Source organism: Eumetopias jubatus, unplaced genomic scaffold (genome assembly GCF_037043125.1).
Source record: "Eumetopias jubatus isolate StellerSeaLion01/CBP00866 unplaced genomic scaffold, mEumJub1_p1.0 scaffold_4, whole genome shotgun sequence".
Taxonomy (NCBI): Eukaryota; Metazoa; Chordata; class Mammalia; order Carnivora; family Otariidae; genus Eumetopias; species Eumetopias jubatus.
This window is the reverse complement of record NW_028274810.1, coordinates 167,455,892-167,469,881: the sequence shown is the minus strand read 5'-3', so window position 1 is coordinate 167,469,881 and position 13,990 is coordinate 167,455,892. Positions and strand designations below refer to the sequence as shown.

Genomic DNA, 13,990 nt, shown 5'->3' with positions numbered 1-13,990 from the left:
ATAGACATAATTTCACTTATAAAGCTAAATGTGAGAAAATGTCCCATCATATCCATTTTAATTACTAAAATTAAAATCATAAATTTTGTGAGCTCTTAAGAGTGTCAAGATGCAGTACCTAACCCAGAGGAAACCGACAGGTTCATTGTTAGAAGTAAGATTAGTATAGCAGAAAAGAACGTAGATGAAAAATGAAAAGTCAAAATATAGAAAATTAAACACTAAATAAAAGATGTGAAACTTTTATGATGTTCTGAAGGTAGTTTCAAGATCTGGTAAATACTAAAGGGTTCTTGAAAGGAAACATGGAAACCACCTTTTTAAAAGAAATTAGGAAAAAATTCTTCATTGACTCTAAGGTAGTAGGATTTGTTTACTTTTATCTAAAGTGAAGATAATGATTGGAGCGGAGGGTGGTAAAATCACAGAATCATAGTGCGAGGAAAGATTAGCCAAGTGTCATAGGATATTAATGATCTGTAGGGATAAAATGCCATTATTTAATGGATGAGGAAACAAGTCCAACCAGAAAGGTGAGGGGGAGGCAGAAACTCAGCCCGACTGGACCCAGGGGTCCTTAGCCTCTGAGCAAAGCCCCTTGTGTGAACTCATACAACGTCCCCTACAGAGCAGCTCAGTTTAGACGTTTTTCTCTTCTGGATAGAGATATGGCATTTTCAGCTCAAGAGGTTTTCATATTAAGACTATAGAAGACTTTTTGAAGTGGGTACAAGTTTGAAATTATATAGTTTGATTTTGTGGTTGGTTAAAGGCTCCAAGGATAAAAAAAATCTAGGGAACAAGATCAGAAGAGAGGGAAAGGAATGGGAGAAAGGTAAGGAATGTGTGGAGAAATAGAGACAGGAAAGTGGGAGAGAAAATCCACAGAGGAAGAAAGAAAAGGGAGAATGACAGGTGGGGGGCAGACAGAAAGGCTCAGCGCATTTCAGAGGTACTGTACTCTGCACTTGTCTTCAACTAGAAGCTCCAAAGATGACCATTTGTTTTCTTTTTTTTTCCCAAAGGAAAAAGGTTTAATATAAAGATTCAAGATTCACATCATGATAAATGATTTAAAATTGAATACATTCTTCTGACAAATGTTCAACTTTTCCATATTTTCCCTATTTAACTTATATTGCCAATTTTTTTCCTGTGTTTTTCTATTACTTTCACCTCACCTCTCCCTATGGTCACATTGACAGATTCCCTCCCTCTCCCCAGTAGTTTAGAAAGCCTAGTCTTGCACAAGCTACAATGATTAACACTAATTTTAACACAGCCTTTAACTTCAGCAACATCTAAGCAGTATCTGTAACCTTCCTTTCCCCTACTCCCCAAGTATACTGTTCACAGTCCATCCTCCTGGGTAGAAATGTGGCATTTTAATTTCATTTTCCTTTTTGACTCTTGCTGTGGGAGGAAGGTAATATATATTGTGTGTACATGTTTATAGTCATCCTAGATTGCTAAAGTATATCCTCCAGTAATTCTTTCAAAGAGGGTATGCAAGAAACAAACTGTGAATTTTTTGGTATCAAAAAATGTCTTTGTTTACCCTTCAAAATCAGATGCCAATTTGGCTGGGCATAGGATTCTAGGTGTAAAGCCTTTTGCCTGCAGAACTTTTATGACATTGCTGCACTGACTTCTGGCATCTAGAGTATCTAATGATAAGTCTGCAGTCGCTGATTCTTGTTCCTCTGTAGGTTATATCTCTTTTTCTGGAAGCCTTTAGGATTTTATCTTTATCACTGGAATTCTCAAATTTCACCAAGATTTGTCTAGGAGTGAGTCTCTTCTCATCGATCTAACTAGGTATTCGGTAAGCACTGACAACCTCAAGATTTGAATCCTTTAGCTCTGGAAAGTTTTCTTCAATGATTTCCTTAACTATTTCCTCTGCTCCATTCTCTTTATTATCTTTTTCTGGAATTCCTATCAAATGGATGTTGGAACTTCTGGATCTATCCTCTATGTCTCTTCACCTTTCTTTATTTATTACCTGTTTGGCCAATGGCCAATGAAGAAAAAACAAATAATGACCATTTGCTTTGCACGATTATTCTGAATGCCTGATGAACTCTCTCAACACTATTCAAAGCTCTTCAACTGCTTGAGAACTTAGGCCTTTGAGCCTGTACTCCTTATCAGATAATAAGCAGAACATTCTGCCAAGGGAAGATACAAACTTTTAACCACAGTAACAGTAATCAGAGCAGACCATCTTTAAGTCTTAAGAAAATCAAATCAGTAGGTCACATTCTCTCATCCTAAGTTTCTTTACCCCTGCTTTGAAGACAGGGCATTGAATTTCAGCTGTCTTTTATTCTGGGTCAGTCAACACTGGATTTCCTATAATAGGAAGTTTTTGATCAGTAAAAGAGATATTGTGAAATTTAAGTCTTAGGACTTCTCTTCACTAGAGACACACAACCTACAAAAAGGGAAGTTCACTGTAAATCATCTGTGAAATTATCTGAGACAAATGGTGACTATGACATAGCATTTATGCTTTTAATAATGACTTTTACAAGAACGCAAGTCACACTAAGCCCCTGCGCTGGAACAAGAGATGTTTGTATCAGTGTTGGGGTTTGTTCTCTCTCTTTCCAGAAAACCTCTAATCTGATAGTCTAGTCAGTTCAAAAACTGTTTATCTTTTTCACATTAGTATAAGACATGATATTCCAGAAAGAATAAATTCATTTTAATGTTTATTTGTAGCCAAATTAAAAATGGATTAGCCTTTGTTTAGTATTCATGTGGACTGTTCACATGATCTATATGGATTGCTGAGATGTCATTGAGTCTACAACCAAGTTATTTAATGGAGAACAAACAATCAGATTTTCTACTGGAACTGCTCCATCTCTAATATTTTTAGTTGTTTTCCCTGATCCTAATATTGTTGCTCAATTTTGTGTATGTGTATATATACATATTCCCTTGTCACCTGAATACAAAAATTGGACATGGGCATCAAGGGCATCCAAGATACATGCTGTAGGTGCCTGTTATGTGTAGGTACGGTGCAGGTACAGAAAAAGTGTGACCAATAGTTGCTGGCCTTACAGACTTATAATTTACTGGAGAAGACAGAACATATGAATAAGGAAACAATTTAAATGCTAGCATTTACTTAATAGATACTAGTGTAGCTTTTAATCTCAGTTTTCTTTCAGTGACTCGAAAACAAACTTAAAATGAGAAATATAAATTTTCTTATTCTGTTCAGATATACCTCCCGGTAGCGAGCACTTCACATACACTATCTCATTGAATCATCATAGTACTGCCTGTGATACTGTAGATACTGTTATCCTCATTTTGTAGAGTAAGAAATTGAAGCTCAGAGAATTTAAGTTATTTACCCAATCATTGTGGCTCTTCTTTATTTTTGTAAAAATAGGTATTTTTGTCATCTATGATGACAGTGTGTATGTATTTACTTAACATATTTCTGTCACTGTGTGGTTGAAAAAAATTCTCAATTCAAGTGTATTTATGGGCCATACATGAAACATTTCTTATAAAGTCCATCGACTTTTTTTCATAAATATGACTTTTTTTAATTTGAGAGGATACTTGACTTCCAGATGGAGAAATAAATTTAACTTATAGGAGTGGAGAAATCAGAGACATGCAGACATTGGTGTTGTATCTTAAAAGAGTTCTAATTATAAGGACCTCTTAAATCTAAGAGGCTATGAAACATGGTGTTTTACATTAAAAGTGGTGTTTTGGATGTATTGCTTGAAGCTCCATGATTTTCTGCAAAAACACTATAGGGTAAGATCAAATAAGAAGATCCTTGCTGCTGAAGATCAAAAGAGTAGATCAACAAGAGGGAATACTAGAACAGTTATTTCTTAAAGATTTAGTACCCAGGAGGAAAGAGCTGTGGAGCAAAAGAATACAAACATGAACACACACAAACACACACATTCTGACATATACTATGTACACACAAACATATATATGTATAACATGTAAACATAGATGCATTTTAGGCAAGTCATTCAAATAACCCCATTTATGCATTTTTCTGGCCATAAGCATTTTTATCAGCTGTTTTGTGGAAAACAAAGAAATTGATTCATTATTTAACATTTATTAAACTCTCACAATCTATAAGCACTGTTCTTAACAATAAGGATACCACAGACAAGATAGTCTTTGTCTTTAAGAGCTCCCAGCGTCCTGTGGGAAGAGTGTTATTGCAGTGGTATGATGAAACAGAAGTGACATTCACAGAGGTTTCATGATCCTAGAGGAGGAATGTCATGGAGGGCTTTCTGGAGGATGTGATTGATGTCTGAGATGAGTCTTGAAGAGCAAGCAGCAGTTAGTCAAAAGGAAATGGGAAAGGTAGAAGCCCTTCCAGGACACAGCATGAAGAAAGCTCCAGAACTTGAGACAGAAGGATGTGTGTAGTCTGGGGTTGCTGGAATATAGTGATGATGGAGGGATGAGAGGTGAAAGTGAAGGGGTAGGCCAGACCTAATAAGGCTAACTGGACTTTATACTGCCAGTAATTATGGATCTTTGTAGGATTTAAAGCATGGAAAGGGCCAATTTTGTTTCTTAGCCGATCATTCTAGTAGCTGTGTGGAGAATGGTTTTTAGGTTGACAACACCAGAGTTTGGGATCCAGTTTAAGAGGCTGTTGTAGAAATGTAGGCAAGAGATGCTGAGGGTTTGAACCAAAATCATGGTTCAAGGGTAACAGGGACTGGGTCATGGTGGTGGAGCACTTAAGCAATGTTTAGAAGGTACAGTTGGTTAAGACCTGGTTCTTAATTGGATGTAGACAGATGGATCGGGATTTCTCAGAGTTTTAGCTTGTGTGGCTGGCTGTGGGGATGTGGAGGGTGAGAAATCTGAAATGGAGAAAAGAACAGGAACTGGTTGGGCAGGTTGGAGGTGTGGTCAGGTTAGTGTAAGGTGTCTGTGGTTCATCTAGGATGAGCTGATCAACACATTAGATATGTTAGTCTAGAGCTTGAGAAAGTGGTCCCTGGTGATAAATCTGGGAGTTACCACCTTCTAGATGTATAACATTGAATACACAGCCTATTCTGTGTATAGTACGTTGTATTGTCTTTTTCTCTTTTCTCATATCTTGAGGCAAAGATTCCTATCTCCATTAATACACAGTAATTAATATTAGACCCCCTGGTTGTTCAGTGAACAACAAAAGCGATCCCAAAGAGTAGGAAATGCTTTAGGAAAGTAGAAGTAACCAAGTGATCATTGTTGCTTTTTTTCCAGTTGTGTCGGTGGAAATGCCTACCTCAGAGGGAGATCACTTCAGCTGACCCTCCCACAGCTCATTCTTTCGAGGAGCCTGGCTCTGCGGCTTTGTCCAGTTCAAAATGGCAGAAAAGGTCCCCCCTGGCTTAAACAGGAAGACTTCAAGGTCGACACTCTCCCTTCCACCAGAACCTGTGGACATCATTAGGAGCAAGACGTGCTCGCGGAGGGTTAAAATCAACGTGGGGGGCCTCAACCACGAAGTCCTGTGGAGAACGTTGGACCGGCTGCCCCGGACACGCTTGGGGAAGCTCCGGGACTGCAACACGCACGAGAGCCTCCTGGAGGTGTGTGACGACTACAACCTCAGCGACAACGAGTATTTCTTTGACCGGCACCCGGGGGCCTTCACTTCCATTTTAAATTTCTACCGGACGGGGAAACTCCATATGATGGAAGAAATGTGCGCTCTCTCTTTTGGGCAAGAGCTTGATTACTGGGGGATTGACGAGATCTACCTGGAATCCTGCTGCCAAGCCAGGTATCATCAGAAGAAGGAGCAGATGAACGAAGAACTGAGGCGGGAGGCCGAGACGATGCGTGAGCGGGAGGGAGAAGAGTTCGATAACACCTGCTGCCCGGAGAAACGGAAGAAGCTCTGGGACTTGCTGGAGAAACCTAACTCGTCAGTGGCTGCAAAGGTATGAAAAGCGGAGTGTTGCTTTCCTGTGTGTGTGTAGTCAGAAAATGTGTTGCCTACCTTCCAGACAGCGTCATTGTCCTCTTTTGAGATGGTTTGGTAAGACAGAACAAAATGTGTCTGCTCGGTGAGAAACACTTTCCAGAAGCTGATGTAGTCACATAGAGTTATTCTTCCTGCAAGATGCCACGCAATGGCATTACTCTTTCTTAACTATCATTATTGGGTCAGAACAGGCCCTGGGCAGCAGAATCTGGAAGGGTTCTGGTGGCCATGGCGCTGCATAGAGTCGGTGGCTTGAGTTTGCGGAGAGCACAAGCCAGGCTCCATCCCACATGGAGTCCTGCAGAAGGTTGGGGCTTATGCTCCTTCCTGGATACAGGCGAGGTGCTGTCATTGAGGGTGGAGGAGGTGCCTCCTGGCCCGGTTCTCTCGAGGAGCAGGGAAAGAGAGAGTGTGGCCCCGTGTAGCTCAGAGGGCTGTGGGACCCCACGCCTGAGAAAAGGGCCATCTCCTTAAGCTGTCTCAGGAGCCAGTCCATGTCCACAATGCATCCATTTACCTCCCTTGTGAGGTCTGCTCTGACACAATGATGTTTCTGACTCTTGGTGTATCGGTTTTTTCCACAACTGACGAATTACCCTACCTCAGAGTTCATCGTGGTTGCTTAGGATGAAGGCAAACTCATGTTTCCATTGTGCCCACATGCATCTCAGTCTCAGAGAGTAAGTTTGTTTTGCCACGATTTGCAGCATTTAATTCAACAGCATGATTCTGTTTATCTAATTTTACTTAGAGCTTTGAGGGTTAGGGCAAACTGATTTTCATCCCATATATTTAGTTCTGTATTGCAATATGAATTATGAATACAGTGTCAAGAGTCATCTTGAGCTGCCGAGGCACAGTAATGGTATTTTGTGCATGTTAGATGAAAATGGAATATGGAATAGAGAAAAGAAAAATAGCAGAAAAGCGTGTCATCATATGAATTCTTTAAATTGCTTCGAAGCTTTTCAGTGGTTCTTTCTTAAAAACAGTAAAGATTATGGAAATGTAATAGACCATATGTGCCTTTTGACTGGAAATTAAGGTCGTATATGATAATTTACAACATGTAAATTATGTAAACAATCAACTGAAAGCAGACGGTCGTAAAACTGCTTCTGCTCTATTTGATATGCCTAGTTTTGCATCCTGGTGACTTCTAAAGGCATTTTACTTTCCGGCCAGAACATGGAAGTCAGTGAAATAAAGTATATCTCTGTTGTACATAATGAGGAAATGCACATCTTGTAGCAGATGGAAAGATTTCAACTAGGTCTTTTGTAGTTATGAATAATTTGTTTACTTTTCTCTTATCCAGAAGAAAGAAATAAATGTGCTACACTTGTGGGTTTGGGTTGAGAAAGGTTACTGCTCATTTTAGTGTCAAGTGTTAGGTTACATATTTGAGTCACTGCTAAAAGTATGGAGTGAATTTTAAAGATGAAGGAGATAAATTCTGGATTTAAAGGAGTATTTTGGGTGCTAAATGAACTCTTTCAGACCTTTAGGCAATTGAGGTCTAAGTCATTGTTCCATCAAATGTTCCAGAGGGTGTCAGCCATCAATGCAAAACTCAGCAGCTAAATCAAAGAAAATGTAGAGGTTAATATGGCTTATTTGCTTATAACAGCGTTATTAATACATATCTAAAATTAAGTACTGTTATAGAAAAAATCTTAAGGTCTATACATTTGTTTTTCTGAAGCATTTCTGTTGAGGATAGAATACGGTCAATAACCTGATTTCCCAGATGAGAGAATTCACTGAATCTCTAAATTTTAGAAGCAGCAACTGTCTCTTCATCTCTAAGAAGGTAACATTGATAATGGCCTATTATGGTACCCTATAATATACACCTGCATATCAGATAGATTATTGAAACTCGCTTCAAATTATGTATGTACAGAGAAGATATCTGCCTACAAACTACACCCAGCAGCTAAGGACAGTGGTTTTAGAAATTTTAATGTAGTTATAAATAATTTGTTTCCAAATTATTAATCAAGCCAAGCCAATCTTTGCCAGTCTAAGTAGATTCTTTACTAAATTTTCATAAGGGATTTGTATTTGTTTATTTAAATATCTACATTGTCCTCTCTGTTTGAACGGTGAAATATTATAGAAATTATTTACATTTGATTATATGGTAGTTTAGTGAAAGTATTGTTCATTTGTCTGAGGTTTGGAACCTTTTAAAAACAGCTCTGTATGATGTCTTATATAAATCACTACCTTTTCCTATACTCTTCTCGAATCATATAACTTGTTGTTTCTCTAGAATAATTCTTGGTGAGGTGAGTGCCATGTGTGAATAGCATTTTTACAACTTAGGAACAATTTGTTTTGTTAAAAGTGCAGTAGGATGATACTCTGGCCCTCACTATTTATGTTATGGGTACATCAGGATCCTGCTTATGCTGTGAAGCTCTTGTGTTGGAATGCTTGGAATCTATGTGTTTTTCCTAACTTGCTTAGGAGGTGAGATATCTTTGGAGGAGAATATCTGTTTACCTTGCCTCTGCAGTGATTGCTTATTCAGTTGGGTAGTTCAGTTGAACATATATAGAAGGCTCTATGCAGGTGACACACATTAAAGTGGACATGTAGAAAAACACTCCCTTCTCTCCAGAATTTAAAATATATTCTCTTAGCTTACACAGGAATTTCATATCCTTGAAACTATTTGTTTTCTTCCCTTTTGGTTTTTCTGTCTTTTATAATTTATTGAATATTTCTGTAATAAAGTTTAAAGTTATGAGTTTATCTGCCAAATCCCTAGCATAGAAAGAAAAATTTGACCTTTTCTATCAAATATTCCACAATGGGTTAAAATATCTATTCAGTGACATGGAATAAATACTCAGTAATCAATTCAGTAATAATTGTTCAGCCTAGGCTATGTGCATCCACTATGATACACAAAAATTTGCAAGTCCCCTTGACCTGTTGTGTTTTGTCCTTGGGTATGATCCTAAAAATAACAATTTGGCTCTTACAGAACATGCTTCTTGGTGTCACTTCTATTAATTAAACTTTGTAGTATATAAATAACTGGGAAAAAATGCCAAAACAGAGTTTAAACGGGTGGTATATCTTAAATGTCTATATTTCACAAATCAGCATTTTTACACATCTACAGAATAACATGAAATATAATTGTACTTTTCACAAAATAATAACAGGGCTAATAGAAATTGTTCTTTCATAGTTTTCCGTGGTGTGGTATGATCTGGTAACGTGACCCGAGTTTATATCTGTATGATGGACTTTGGGTTCTTTTAGTCTTGTTAGATGGGGACTGTCTGTATACCCTCAGGTAGAGATACTGTACAAAGTTTCAGTTTGAGGCTTTTTGTGAATGTAGGGCCCACCAAATGGGCCTGGAGGAGGGCTGGCCCAAAGCTCTGGAATTGCTGGTTCTGGCATGCCTTTCATAGGAATGTGCAAGGGAAGAAGATGGGCTTAACTGGCTGCCAGTTTCCTGGGCAGTGAATTGGAATTAGACTTGATCCTGTACCTCTTCCAGCCCTGGGCAATTTAGTCAGCCTCTGGCTTGGAAATATTTCTTCTCCCTTTTCTTTGGCCTTTTCCCAAAGGGACTGCTATTTGCCTTTAAATTTTGCATTACAGACACTTCAGTCTAAGAGGTGTTTGAAAGCCTTAAAGGAAAGCATGTGGCATGTGGTATTGTCTGCCTTTGTGATGAAACAACAACCAACAAGGAGCAGGGCCCACCTGAGAGCTGAAAAGAGAGACGCAGTACTGCACAGTGCCTTCACTTTAGATATCTGAAGAAGGTCAAGAGCAAAGGACATCAACTGTGTCTTTAGGCAAACCCAGTTAGGAAACGGCTCAGCCTTCTGAGGCAAGCCTCAGCCTGGGCACAGACATGGATATGGTGTTCAGGACAGTGCCGGCCAATGGGCTCATCTCAAGTGTCAGGTCGGGAAGCTAGACTTTAGCCCTTATTTGATAAGAACAGTATAAGGCTGCAGAAAGACATTTCTGTTCATCGGAACCCATACAGTGAGAACCACCCAGCAACCCTGTTGGGCAGGATCCAGGGTCAGGGGGACGGCTGGGGGGGGTGGGGAGGTGCTGTTTCTTATCGGCTTCCCTTCCCACTTTTCCTGTGTATCCACAGCTACCACTTATTTACCTAAGGATTTTCCCTCATCCTCTTATGTTTTTCCCATTCTCTCCTCCTCCTCTCTTTCTACCTCCTTCCCTCAGAAAAGGGACGATGATTGACTAGAGAATTATTTCTCAACCTTTTTTCATTAATGGCCCCCCTAAGGAGAAAAATTAAGTTAAATTTAAATTCTCCCTAAAGAGAGAAACTAAATACTAAGGAATAAGATTTTGTCAGGTAGGGTAGAGCGTGGAAAGCTACAGACTATTGTAATATCTAAGATTTTTTTCACCCTTCCCCACAAGAACCAATTTCTCCCACTGGCAGTGACATTGATCCCATGGAGAATGCATACGATCATGGAAAGGAGACCTGCCTCCAGCTCCTTGCCTGCACACGCCCACATGACCGTCCCCATTGGCACAGCACAACACCTAAAGCAAGCATGGGGAGGCTCGGGAGACCTTAGACATTGTTGGATCAAGAGAGAGGCCTATAGGAGCAGATGCACAGAGTCTTCCTTTGGGACTCCAACTCTCTGGAGAGAGCCAGAGGTCAAAGTTCAGAGTTTCTCAGGGGATGGCGCCTGTTTAGTTGCCCTGTTGGTGGTAACTCCTTGAGAACCACACTCTGCCTTCCGACTGAATTAGAGTGTGGGCATCTCAAGTCACAGAAGTAGTGAAAAGAAAATAAGTCCAAATAAAATAAAAACTCCTGTGTACTCATAAAGGGGAAAAGGGTGCATAATATTTTCATTCTATTTCTAGTTTATGGATCAGTTATTCTAATGCTTTGGATGAAAAAAAAAAGAAATATATTGGAACAGAGCCACCAGTTATTTCCTTTTAGTCCAAGAACAGAACTTCCTCATATTGTGTGGTGTGTGTGTGTGTGTGTGTGTGTGTGTGTGTGTGTGTGTACATGTACAGGTTTCCCCCATTATCTGAAAATAGAGCATTCCTAGGAAATCCTTTGTAAGCTGAAATGGCATAAAGCAAAGAAGCAGTTATTTCACAGAAGTGAAAATCCTATTTCTCTTTCTTTCAGGCAGTGAAAACAGGTCCTAGTGTATGTAGGTCTTTCATAAGAGCCGAGTAGCATAAGGAGAACTTACATATAGAGGGGGACAGCGACATCTAGGTATGTGTACATACACACGCACACACAGTCGGGTGAACAACTCCGCCTGTACATAGCTCTGAGTTTAGCTTTCTGATGACTGTCTTAGTGATAAACAACAACAGCATCCATTAGAACCATAAATGGGCCCCCCGAACAAACTGATGCAGTGTGAGCGCACCTGGAAATCTCCCTACCTGTGCAGTTCCCCAGTTCTTATCCAGGATTGCCAGTGGCCTAATTAGTGTGCCAATCATGTCATTTCTGTGTTGTTTCCTGTTTTCTCTTCTTGCCCTTTCCTTTCTACAACCCAGCTGTACAGATGAGGTTGTTTGTTCTCCAATAACATGGCATAAGAGTTCAGAGGTCCTCACAGGGGATAGCTTAAAAGACCTTGGCCAGTCTATAGAGGTTTAGACTGGAGATATGTGTTTTTTTTTCTTTCTAAAATATATAATTCATGCAGACTAACTGGTTGAAAGCCTGGACTAAATTAGACATAAACAAAATAAAAGAGTTAAGATAGAAAATGTTGGGTTTTGATTAAAATGTCTCAAATATTCCATTCCTTAGCTGTAGTGGTCCTATTTTGAGAGCCATGCTCCTCTGTTTTCCCCAAAAGGCTGCCCTGAAACTGCACCCCTTTTTGTCCACTTGACTTCGTTTGATCAGGGAGAGAATGGTGAGAACAGAAAAGGAAATTGATAAAAAGCTCACATCACACATTCTCTTTCCTTGGGTGCCATGGGTCCTGCTTTTACTGAGAATGCCCTGGTTAATGCCTTTTGTCTGAGGCTAATTAATAAAAGCATCTCCTTTCACTCTTAAGAAGTGTCCCAGTTTGGACAATAAATGATTATCTTACACGTGAATATCTTTGAAAAAAGAAATTATCCAAGAATCGTACACTTTTCCTCTTTGCTTCTTTGTTCCATTTGAGGAGGGCCTGTCTTAATTTTCAAGAACTTTTTCCATCTCTTTTGAAAAAAGCCATTGGTTTTAATTAATATTAGAGTAAGATTATCAGATTCTTTTCAAGCTTGGCTCTTAAATCTCAATAAGTAATTATCATTTTCAACATAAAAAAACCAAACCAAACCAAACCTAGGTGTTCTTTCTACATTATCTAATGTTATCACAAAACAGACTACATTGGCAGTATTTAAATATTCTGGTTTTGAGAATTCATGTACACTGCTTTGGTTATTAATAGATTTGTTTTCTTTATTTCAAGTGAGAGACTTTGAAAACTGAATACTGCACTAATTTAGGTAAGCATAAGTATTATGAAGGCATGGTCACAATATTTAACACTTTCCACTTTGAAGACTCTAGAAGGGTTTGACTAATACTTTAGATTAAGTATTCTTATCTGAGCTCTGTCACTGTGAACTGACCATTCTAATGAAGAAAGATACTTTCAAAATGATCAACAAAGTTGATTCTGAAAGAATAACTGGAATAAAAATTGATCAAAGCATGATTACATAGAAGAAGAAACCTTCCAGCTGCTGATGTATAATTCATGAAGTAACCATAGATTATAATAGATTTTTTGGTTTTGGCATTGATTTAGCATTGGTGGTTTTCTTCTATTTGAGAACAACCCCGGAGTTCCATGACATTCAATAATCTATAATGTGATGAGGCATAAATCAGAATGCTCTATAATATCAGGTTGGTTAGTTGGAGCTGGTTGACTTTGTTAGAGAGTGAATTTAGCTGGCCACTGAGCAGTAGCCTAACCCCATTTGGTTTTTTTCTCTTCATTGTTACATATACCAACTCTTATGAAATGTTCCTGTATTTTATAGGGGAGATTATGTGGTACAGTAGAGCTTTGCAAAACTCTTAAGACACATTCCTCATTAAAAATATCCTATTTAGGTATTCCAAGAGTGACAGATTTTTAAGGTAGCAGTCAGCCTGGAAATTATTCTTGCCCTCCAATAGCCTGGTCTTTAAAACCTTTCCTGCCTCGGCAGTGGTTCAGAGAAGGATAAAGGATTCTCCAGGCCAAGACAGCGGGAACATTCCACAAGCTACACTTCCTGTATCTATCAGCAACATTCAGCCCTTCACCCAACTTACTCTGTCCCCACATATCCTGGAATAGAGTTGATGACTTTATAATTTACAATCAGAACTTTGAAGGACTTGAGGAGATGGAGACTTCTCTGTAATTGCAATGTCAGCCTTGATATACAGATGTAACCAACCCAGAATAAAGAACCTAGACATAGACCAATCAGCTGGGAGCAAAGAAGTATAGTGACCGGCACAGAGACAGGTGAAATAGTGGAAGAGGAGGACATCTGCTCTCATCCCTCCATCATCCCTCCAAAACCTTTACAGGAGACACTAAAAGCTAACATCAGAACTATATCAGATTTTGCACCTATGTATTATTTACTTTTGGCTGTGTCTATATCTATGTTTACATGAACTCTTTTGCTAATGCATGAAGCAAATGTATTTTTCCCCTTAAATCGTAACATTTTTATAAAGCTTTAAGTGAAGGAACTCTGGATATTATTAAGAACAGAAACCTGAGGTGTATAGATCCAGCTAATGTTTGTAGTGAAATTTGTGTGTCTCAGGTGGGTGAACCAGGTAGTATCAGCCCTCACTGAGTGGTACCTGAACTAGGTCTGTTCCTGTGTGTGTGTGTGTGTGTGTGTGTGTGTGTGTGTGTGTGTGTGTGTGTGTATGACAGAGAGAGAGAGAGAGAGAGAGAG

At 39.1% G+C, this 13,990-nt stretch overlaps 1 protein-coding gene across 1 annotated transcript in view; it reads left to right on the top strand.

Annotated features, from left to right (window-relative positions):
* The first annotated feature begins 5,378 nt into the window (after positions 1-5,378).
* KCNB2 (potassium voltage-gated channel subfamily B member 2) overlaps positions 5,379-13,990 on the top strand; it is a 352,642-nt gene continuing 344,030 nt past the window's right edge. Inside the window, exon 1 of the mRNA XM_028112724.2 lies at positions 5,379-5,957. Coding sequence (XP_027968525.1) covers positions 5,379-5,957 — 579 coding nt within the window. The remainder of the gene's footprint in view (positions 5,958-13,990) is intronic.